The sequence below is a fragment of the Poecilia latipinna genome, unplaced genomic scaffold (genome assembly GCF_001443285.1).
Source record: "Poecilia latipinna isolate Pla-1442-1.1 unplaced genomic scaffold, P_latipinna-1.0 Scaffold3733, whole genome shotgun sequence".
Lineage (NCBI taxonomy): Eukaryota > Metazoa > Chordata > Actinopteri > Cyprinodontiformes > Poeciliidae > Poecilia > Poecilia latipinna.
Genome location: NW_015116349.1, coordinates 28,665 through 38,966, shown reverse-complemented (window position 1 = coordinate 38,966; position 10,302 = coordinate 28,665). Strand labels below are relative to the sequence as shown.

Here is a 10,302-nt window from a genome sequence, read left to right as displayed (position 1 = left end):
ATTTACTATGCTCTATTTTAAATTTGTAAAATACCCCTGCTAGGTTTACACTTTCTCTGTAGTCTCACCTGGTAGTCAAAGTGTGTTTCTGCTCCTCCTTCTGGCCCCAAGCCGAGTTTACCATTGGCTACTTGATGGCCATAGTGCCTGAAACAAGCTATGCCCATTGCCAGTACGAGCACACCTCCGACCACTGCCATGGAAACGAGGGTGATGACTGTACCACTGGATCCTGGAGGGATCCTAATTACCTGAGGGAGACCTCGTGCATTTGTTCTCTGGGAAAAAAAAAGAAAAAAAAAAGAAAGAAAAAGAAGTAGCAAAAATTAGAGTGTACAACTTTAAAGAAAACTTAGTATTATCAAATAAGTGTTACTGCATTTCTTGTCTTGAACTTCAGTTGTCAAGCTGCTTCAGAATCTGTGCTATGTCATGACTCTGACTTAAAGGTCGCCTAATGTTTCCACAATTGATTTGATTCTCTGTAACAGCACAAGGCAGCTGTGTGTGCTCATCGAGCAACGAGGTTGAGTTTCACCGACAGATGTCTGAAAGGTCAGAGTGCTGTGCTCTATAAATCTAGTAAAAAGACAGCTGACGTCTCCATAAAGACCAACCAACCATCCCACGGGTCGCTCCGCACATCAACGCTATCCAAGCAATGCCATCCCACCTGTTTGTAAAACAGTTTGTAATATGCAACCTACATAGGCAGAAGGAACAGTTACAGTTTTAAAATCCTGTGATTTTACATTTATGTACAAATTATTAATCTCAATGAAAAAAAACATAATTTTCCAAAGTAATGCAAAAGACTTAAAATTAATTTGACGTGCAATCTGCATTAAGAAAATCTGCGGTCGAGCTTAATTTCGATAGATTAGTTGCATATAAAACGTGAATAAAAACGCCTTTCTTAATATTATCAGTGCTTTTCTTATTTATAACTTTACTTTTAGCAAAAATTGATTTAAAATATGAAATACATAATATGGCAGGAAAAGTAGCTTATCTTGTTTTGCAAATCATCAATGCTTAATTTGTCATTAATTTTTCATGCAAAAAGTAGGAGATGTGGAGGACGCTCATTGTGTGAATGGCAGATACTGAGGTCACCGATGCTTGTATGACAGTTGCCATAGCACCTGGGATCTGGGAGTAAGGGGTGGGAGGTGGAGGAGTTTAAATGCCATGGCAACAAGTGAAATACTGGCTTTCTGAAAGTGTCGCTTGACTTACTAGCTCTGGCTGCAGATTTATGCACACACACACACACAGGAGAAAAAAAAAATGACTCACAGCATTACAGCTTTAAAGGTAGTGGGGGATGGAAAACAGTCCTTGAAGGTAAAATACATGCACTGCTGGTGTTTGTTGTGTAGCAAGGTTTAGTTGAGAACTAAATAATATGGCTTTAAGCAATCAAAATTGATACTAGGTTCCTAAATCAAAAATATGTATTATAATTTCAGTCCTAAGATTTAACTGTCATGAAAGACACCTGACAAAAAGAGTTAAAACAGAAGGTCGAACCTCATGCAAAGCACACTGTCTCACTTTCAAACTAAGAGTAGTGTATGGATTAGAAGTATTTTTGTTTTGATTTGCTGCAAACATTTGTTTCGCGCTTTCTCTTCTTTCTTCGTAGTGGTTAATTATTGCTTGATTCTTATCACATTTGATTCTTGATTAGATTAATTGTCTTCTATCTGTTATTATTTACATTTGCAACCTGCGTCAAATATTGTGCTGATTTTTAATGAATTTTGAATGCAGGGAATAAATAATCTTGGCCTTCTTTTTATTTCAATATGCAAAGCTTTCTAGAAAGGAAGATAAAACCATGCTTTCAGATTGGTTTAGATCATTTTTGAGATTGAATGTTTTATGTATCTTAATGTAACCTAATGTATATTAAGGTATACAATGCACGTGGAATACTTTTCAAGGAAGGAGCTGATGCTTTCCAAATTCAATCCCCACAATCACAGTTGTTCTTGTTAATAACAGGGTGATGCTGCTTTCGCCTTTCACAGACTTTTACTTCCTACAAACAGTGGCAGTGTATGAGTCATCGTGGCACGGTTGCTATGGCTATTAATTCCTAAGTTTAAAGTCACTTCCTCAGCGACACTGAAAAGTTCTTAACCTGCTCATTAAAATAAACACTTTTTTTTTGCTTTCTGTGATGCAGTCCTACCATTTTGTACAACAATAGGCAAATCAGGTAGACAATTGGTTTAAATTGTGTTATTATATTTCACCTTCCGCTCTAATGAAACTTGGGTCTCCACTTACAAAAACGAGTTATAAGATGCAGCTTGTGTACAAAGTCTAAGTGGATACACAAAGGGGTTGCCAGACCTTACTTTTTTTTTTTTTTTGCATTAATAGCTAGAAATAATTAAAGTGATCACAAAAATAAATGAATAGATGAATCAAAATAACAAACAGTCAAAAGTAGTTTGACTTTCTGTCAGTCTCTTTAACCATCTGTTTGAATTACCTCTCCTACACCAGTCTGGATGATTTTCAGGCCAGTCTCAGACTCCAGAAAGTTCTTCTCAGATTCTGTTGAGGTGGAAAAAGCATCTCAAACAAAAAACAAAACAAAAACAAGACTGGAGAAAAGTACAAAACTGCAAATGTGACTGAATAAAGTGCCCACCACGCACAATGCCCATGTGTATGTGTGGCTATGCATCATAAGTGTTAGAGAGAATGTGTGCATCTCACCGGCTTTGGCAGCCACCTCTGCAGCCGTCATGTTGTGTTCATTCTGGCGGATGCGGAAAGTCAGCGCCTGACCCACCACACTGGTGACGCACAACAGCCCCCCCAACCCAAAAAAAAACAGCATGCATGTTGAAGTCTCATGAAAAAGTAACATAGTTGCCCTCTGGCATGGTGACTCTGTTTCACCCTTACCTAATGTTGATGAAGCTGCTGGTTGTCAGGTGTATTTTTTCAGCCAGAAGTTGCAAAAGCTTCACTCCATCATACAGACTAAGGGGACTGCAGAAAAAAAAAAAAGAGTTCCCAGTTAAAGTACCGTATTCTTGTTTAACGCATTAGCTGTTCTCCATTTTGTTCTACAAATGATTATAAATAATAAGTGTACATTGATATAAACCCAAATGCTGACCTTTGGTTGGTGACAATGTACCCATACTGCTCTTTGCCTTCCATACCCTCTACTAAGGGCTCTTTAAAGCTTTTCTCAACTTCAGCAGGAGCAGCCTGTGGAGGCTTGGAGGCAGATGTGGGGATGCTGGGACTCTTAGGTAGAGCTTTATCAGGGACTATAGCAGAGGAGGCAGCAGGAGCATCACGTGGACCAGGAACAGGAGCAGCCTTATCTGGTTTGGACACACTTTCTTTTTGTAACAACTGCATCTAAAAAGGCGATAGGAGACCAGTCTATCAGACCAGATAGTCTATCTAGCTGAACAGTGTAAAAGGTTTATGATAACATGTTCCGATTACTGCTAAACAGCTAAATATGACGGTTGACATACCTCTTTAAGAGCGATGAGATCCTTCTCATTTGGGTCTGTTTTTAGAGAGACAAAGCTCAGTTTCAGACTAACTCATTAAAACACGATACAGCTTGCCTCCCAAAAATGAACCTTTTACTTTATTTTAAAAGAGGAGCAGAACTCGAGAGAAGTACAGTAAATATTTCATGCTGTACCTGTCTTGTCCTGCCCTTGCAGCAGCTGCAGTATGAGAGCCAGCTTGTAGAGTTGCTCCTGACTGAGTTCCCTGGGATCAATGTTGTACTTCTGCAAGACACCTGACATCCTCTGGAGCAAGCCATCTAGCATGGAAGAGCAGTGCATTTACATAGCTAGCAAGCAGACTGTGCTAGATTTTACTTAGAGGTATTACACTACAAAAAAAAAAATAATAAAAAAAATCTGCAATTGTAAGCCCTTTTGTTCACCATTATTTGCAACCAGGGGAGCAGACTCCTGCGGAGCTTTCTTATTCTGAATGTTTGGTTGTCTTCCTGCAGTACCAAGCCTCTCCTCTAGAGTGTAGTCTTCCACATAGTCCACTGGTATCTCTAAATCTTCATAATAAGGCAAACCTGCACATAAAAACAGAAAGTTGTCATGAATGAATTGTGTGTATTTGTGATTTATTTGATATTTTAGCATGAATAGTCAATCATAACATAATTCCACCAACAACAGTGTTACCTACAGTAATGATCTGTTAGATTTTAATTGCTTAAAGGCTTTTCCCCTCATTATAGATCAGTTTTTATACCTGACCATTTTAATACGAACATGTTTCTGCTGTTCCATCTAGAAAACAAATAGCTGTTATTCTTTAAATAGAACTTAAGAAATGCGTCATAAAACACCCATTCAAAGTTTTTAGTTTGACGCTGTCACTTGCAGTGTGCTGACAGTAACCAAATTCTTTTAAGTGTTTTGTATTTACAGAAATGCCAATCAAAACACAGTTTGACTGACATTAAATTGCATATTTGGTCTTACAAAAACTGGAAGAGGGCTATTAACTAGGAACTTGAAACACAAAAGAAAAACGTGCCATATCTAATTATACAGCTGAGTGAGCGTACTTTCTAAAAGTCATATATCTAATAAACAGGGAAAAATGAGAATTGTAAAAGATCTGCATGTACTAAATTCATTTAATCAATCTATAGTGCTGTAAATTATTGGTGCTAATTTACTCCTCTCTTGTCTGACTTTAAAATTTTCCAGATTCAACTAAAGAAAAAGGAAAATATTGTTTCTGATTGGCTGTTGTAAACAGAAAGACTGAATCTAAAACTTGTTTTTTTCCCCAGCGTTTTTTTAATCCTGTGCCTTCACAACAGATTCATCATTTTGAGTTAAAAGGTTCCTTTAGGTCTAAATAATTCATGCCAGATGAAAGTGGCCTAAGAAGTAATAATAAAAAGTAAAAAAAAAACAGTACTGCTCTCCTAAAATGTTGAAAGGGCTGGAATCACAGTAGTTCATTTTCAGTAAGCAAATAACTATTACTGAAGATTTAAAAGATCACAAAATAAATCCTTAAGTAAAATATAAATGTACTGCAATTTTCAATAAATTAGTGAGATTATGCATTCTGATGAGGCTCCTTGCGTTTTATAATTAACAATCTTCAAACATGCTTTTCATTATACCCACATTTCTTAATCAAAAAGCTTTTCTTTATATTGTTCTGATGTGATATTCTGATTTAAAACGTCATATTTCCATTAACCGTAAGCATAAAATTATCATAATTACAATAAATAAAGACTTAAGTGATGTGTTTCACTTTTTAAATTGAGTTACTAAAATCAATTAACATCTAATATATAAAACATATATTTGATTGTTCCTTCATAATGAGTTTAGATTTTAGTGGATGCTAAGCGATTGCACAGTTACTAAGCTTGCACTCAGTCTAAAAAAAAAAAAAAAAAAAGTTATTCTCTCCCCCACACACACACACACCCACACGCACACACACGACACACCTGCTCGGTTCGAAATGACTCACCTATAGACTGCACTTACAAGTTCCCAGAAACGTGTAGCACATATTCACAGTGCCTTCTCAAAAAAACTAATATTAAATATAGTACGAACAACAATCATATGGATATAATATGGATATTTTGATATTATTTTGCAAAATATCTAACAAGACTAGAGCTATGTGAATATGTTCTTTTTTTCTTTTTTTTCAAAATCAATGATTTATAATACAATGAACATAATTTCCAAGTCAAGAATGCAAGATCTCTCGGACCTAGCCAAGCGATAATAATATAAAACAATAACTAAGATGAATATGGATTTACCTGCAGGAGGTATGGGAGCAGACCCTCTATGCCGATAAGACGGCTGCGCAGACGCCAGGTATAGAGACAGAACTTCCTGCAGTAGCTGCCGGTCCCGCTCTTGTTCCCTCTGGCTGCCCTGAGACCTTGAAGAGGGGCGAACATATCCGCCTCCTCCATTCAGAAGAGATCTCTCCACATCGTCTTGGTATCTGTGCTGTGATTGATCAAGATTAAAAAAAAAACTATTACTTATAATTAGAATCAGCTCCATTGAGGATTGATCTTGGCTTGAGTTTAGATTTAAATGTTTGACTGCTGTGAAACTATGACTTCAAATTAAACCAGTCAACTTCGGCAGGTTTATATCAAGCGTGCTTATATACCTGGTAATACGCGTATGGGTCCAACGGTGCTGTTTGCATACGCAGTGGGGACTGAGGAGGCTCAACATACATGTAGTCCACATATTTACTACCAGAAGATGTGGACCCTGACTTAGAGTTGGGTTGGTGGGAGATGTGCTGTTTTGAGCTGTTAAACAGTCCAGAAACACAGGCAAAAAGTTACATGGGCATTGCTCTGCATGACTGTAGCTTGTTCATCAAGCATCTGAGTACAAGTGCTCACTGAGATGAATGAGAAGAGGGTGAAGAGGAGATCGGCTTTGAGAGAGCAGTGGTATGGGGAACTCTCTTCAGTTCTTTTGATAAAATGTACTGGGTGATGTCATCTTGCCATGACAGACCTGCACACACAACACACCAAAATTAAGCAGGACCATAAAAGATCCGCTTTAGGAGGGTGTGTGAAAAATGGATGCATGTCAGCGGAAAATTTCTATGTTTATTTATATAATTTTTATTATTTTTTTATATCATGAAAGGTTTTATGTCTAACATCATTCAAAAACATTGGGGGATGACTTTATGAAACACTACTCTCCTAACTGAACATAAAATTGACTTTTACCAGTTGTACTTTTCTAAATATTCCCCAACTATTGATGCTTTTTTTGATCTGTCTTACCTTGCAGCATGAGCTGTTTGAGGACTTCCTGCATCCTCTTTAGAACAAGAACTGTCACCTGGTACTGGATCTGGTCCTGCTTGGAGCTCCGACACTGACCAAACAACCCATCTGGAGTACGCACACATATTATGCATTCAGAAAAGGAAACCTTATGACATAAGGCAAGTCGCCTTGCTCTCCTTGTGCTCTCTCAGGGTACTTCAGCTTCTTCCTATAGTCTAAAAACATTTTTTTAATTTTTTATTTAAATACTTTAGTTTGCTCTTAGCGCATGGTTGTGTGCCTCTTGCCCAATGGCTACTGGAGATAGGCACCAGCTCCCCACCCTGAGACCCTGCAAGGATACACGTTCAGATAAAGGATGGATGGACATCTATTACTCACGTCAGTTATTATTTGAAAAATTAGAAATCTACATTAATTCTCACTGTTGGTTTGACAAGTGCCCTTTTCTGCCAGTGTCTGTTTTTAAACCCAGTTTAGCAAACCTGAAACAGCTGTTTTAAGCTGTAGGGACACTCTTGTTAGATTTTTTTTCCCCCCTTGATCACTGATCTTAGTTTTCTCAGACTTTGCTGTGAGAAAAGATCGCTATATAGATCATAAGTGTAGTGAGAAGAAAGATAATGCAGGGAGAAGATTTTTTTTTTTTCATTTGGTGCACTGATGAGTCACTGCAGACACTACACCGGCTAAACTGCACACAACCAAATCTGCTACAGTGAGATAAGGGGGAGGGGGGGGGGGGGGGGGGGGGGGTAATTTTATACTGAGCTGACAAGACAGTTTTATAACCAGAAACAGAATGGCAAAAAGTCACAAGGGAGAAGGTGTGAGTTAGGTCAGACTGATTTCCAAGATTTCCTGAATGTGAATTTAGGATCGATACACACCCACAGGGTTTAGCTTTTGTTTGTACTTTTGTAAGAGATTTTGACTATTTAAATAATCATGATGGAATTTACATTGATTTTTCTCTATCATGGTTAGACAAAATATGGAGACGGGAGTTGATGATGACGGAAGCAACGGTGAAAGTTGAATGAGAACATGACAGAATATAGCAATAATTAGATATTAGCCAATCTATAAATATGATTGTACATGTCAGTATGCTTCTATGAAGGAAAGTCTAAAAATCTAATTATAGTTTTTCAGTAAAAAGCTGTCAATCCTACAAAATATGTTAGGTAGAGATACACTTTATATTTTAGTACTGAAAATGTGTTTGACCTTCACCGTTATGAGCTTATTTTTGTTTGTGGTAAATGACAATGTTTACGATATTTTTAGATGTGTTTAATGAAGGACATTATTTTTATTGCAGATATTAAAATTCCAGAGATTTACCATCAGTTGTATATTTTATTATATTTCTCAGGTCTAATTGGTTTATATCAGTTGATACTGAATAAGCAGCACAGTTGAAATTCATTTCAAAATATAAATATGGGCAGAAATTATAACAAGAGGCATAATAATAATGATTTTACTGATGGCTAAATTATTCATGTTGTGATAAAAGAGGCAGAAAACAAATACATGCCACACTTTTCAGATTTATTTGTCAAAAGACTTCATGACCAAGTGTACTTTTCCTTCAATTTCAAAATCAGAGGCTACTATGTGTTTATGTATCATAAGGATGGCTAGCTCTCGGTCACAAGTTATGCATATTTTAGATGTGCTTCAATGTATTATTAATCAAATTACCACTTTGTATGCGCCAACACCTATTCAACTCATTTTTATAGCAGAACAAAGAGTTTCTTAATGTATAGAGGAGGTTCTTAATGCACTTTCCTTAATGTACACTTTAAAAGAACAATAAAAAGTTCAAGGTAAGTCGCTTAAACATCACAAAAAAGTTACAAATGCTTTATCTTTCCAACAGCAGAGATGAAACAAGGAAACGTAGCAGAATGTGATTTTATTCCTTCCAGGACATAAAGGTAAACAACAGCATTGGTGTATGTGTTGATTCTAAAACCGGAGGTTGCTGGTTTAAGAAGATTAACTTTTGCTTTGTTGATATTTACTGCCAGTACATGGAGAGCTGTGTTTCAGCAAATGCTTTTAAACATTTTACAGCAATTATGGCTGGAAGGCTACTTTTTGATAAACCACAGAATTGAAAAAGCCTAAGAGAACTCTACTTAGGAGACTCTAATGGCTCTTATCAGTGCCAGTGTGAAAAGGAAATCATTGTTGTGCAAGTTAAAATTGCTTTGTTCAGTTTAGTTTAAAGGGTCACTGTAAGTCCGTAAATGTCTGGTGCTTAAAGGATGAGCTACGGTAAAGTGAGGCCCATTCTCTCCCTTTTTTGTGTTACACAGATCCCAAACAATAAGTAGACTGAGCTTCTATAACCAGTTTTTCAGGCATATACCAAGTGATTTTGTTTGAATCACAGGAGTGCACCCTAGAATGCAGTTTAGTAGGCAGCTTGAGGTTAAGTACCTTGCCTTGAATATCAACATGTGGCAGGGTAAAATGCTGGACTCTAAACGTTCCAGCTGGATAATGACTACTTAACTGCCTCTCCCTTTTTGGTTCCACGTTGTTCGTAGATTGTTGTGTTTATATGTTGCGATTGTCTTTCTGTCGTTTGTGTTTCATGTTCTTCTTTAATTCGTCTTTCTTGCTGCACTGGTCGAAGCCTTTTTGTGTTGCAGTCTTTTCAAAATGCACATAATGTTAATTATGTCTCTCTAGGTTGTGAGTATGCTTACAAACGGCTATTTGTTGTGAATGTCTCTGTGGCAGACTGGAGACTTATCCATGGAAGAATGGTTTTTGCGCATTGTCCTTTATAGATAGGCACCAGTTATGTGATCTTGCTAGCGTTATACCGGTATGGGAATGGGAGGGTGAACAATTTGTCTTAATCCAAAAATTGTTTTAGTGATTCAGATCATAGATTATTTTTTTTCTGCCCCCTTCTTGGTAACTTTTACCCACCTCTACTGCATAGACATTAGTAACTTTGGCCCATTTCTCCGATGGAATAGCTAATCCTGTTAATGGATTAACCCCATAAACAGGGTTGCCAACCTTACATTAAAATACAATATTGTTCGGTTTTTGACACTTACAATACCCTAACTCAGTCAGGTTGTATATTTTTCAACATTTTATCAAATCACTGCAAACCTATTTATAGATGAAGATGATACATTATATGTGCAGATCAAAGCTCTCTCCTCAACCCAAAGAGGAAATCCATCAATTATTGGTCATTGTTGTGTCACAGAGTTATGTCTCTCAGCATTGGGAGGATATGCCTCATAACTTCAGTAGGTTTTGTAAAAACCACAAGCATGGTACAGTAGAATTTTACCAAGCAGTTAAAATTCATATTGTCTGTAGTGGGAGGAATGTACAGAAGGCACACAGCAGGGAATTTTTAATTCACTTATGGAGGATTTAGTGACGTCAAATCAAATCCAAAAAAAAAA

At 37.1% G+C, this 10,302-nt stretch overlaps 1 protein-coding gene across 1 annotated transcript in view; it reads right to left on the bottom strand.

Annotated features, from left to right (window-relative positions):
* Positions 1–68: 68 nt before the first annotated feature.
* The window catches only part of LOC106941537 (receptor-type tyrosine-protein phosphatase-like N), a gene marked incomplete at its 3' end in the record, with an annotated part of 25,087 nt that continues 14,853 nt past the window's right edge, over positions 69–10,302 (bottom strand). The window contains exons 3-14 of the mRNA XM_015024592.1: positions 6,842–6,952; positions 6,443–6,560; positions 6,199–6,346; positions 5,834–6,029; positions 3,947–4,093; positions 3,695–3,820; positions 3,519–3,553; positions 3,146–3,396; positions 2,929–3,015; positions 2,737–2,816; positions 2,507–2,571; positions 69–278 (exon numbers count right to left, since the gene is read on the bottom strand). Coding sequence (XP_014880078.1) covers positions 69–278; positions 2,507–2,571; positions 2,737–2,816; positions 2,929–3,015; positions 3,146–3,396; positions 3,519–3,553; positions 3,695–3,820; positions 3,947–4,093; positions 5,834–6,029; positions 6,199–6,346; positions 6,443–6,560; positions 6,842–6,952 — 1,574 coding nt within the window. The remainder of the gene's footprint in view (positions 279–2,506; positions 2,572–2,736; positions 2,817–2,928; positions 3,016–3,145; positions 3,397–3,518; positions 3,554–3,694; positions 3,821–3,946; positions 4,094–5,833; positions 6,030–6,198; positions 6,347–6,442; positions 6,561–6,841; positions 6,953–10,302) is intronic.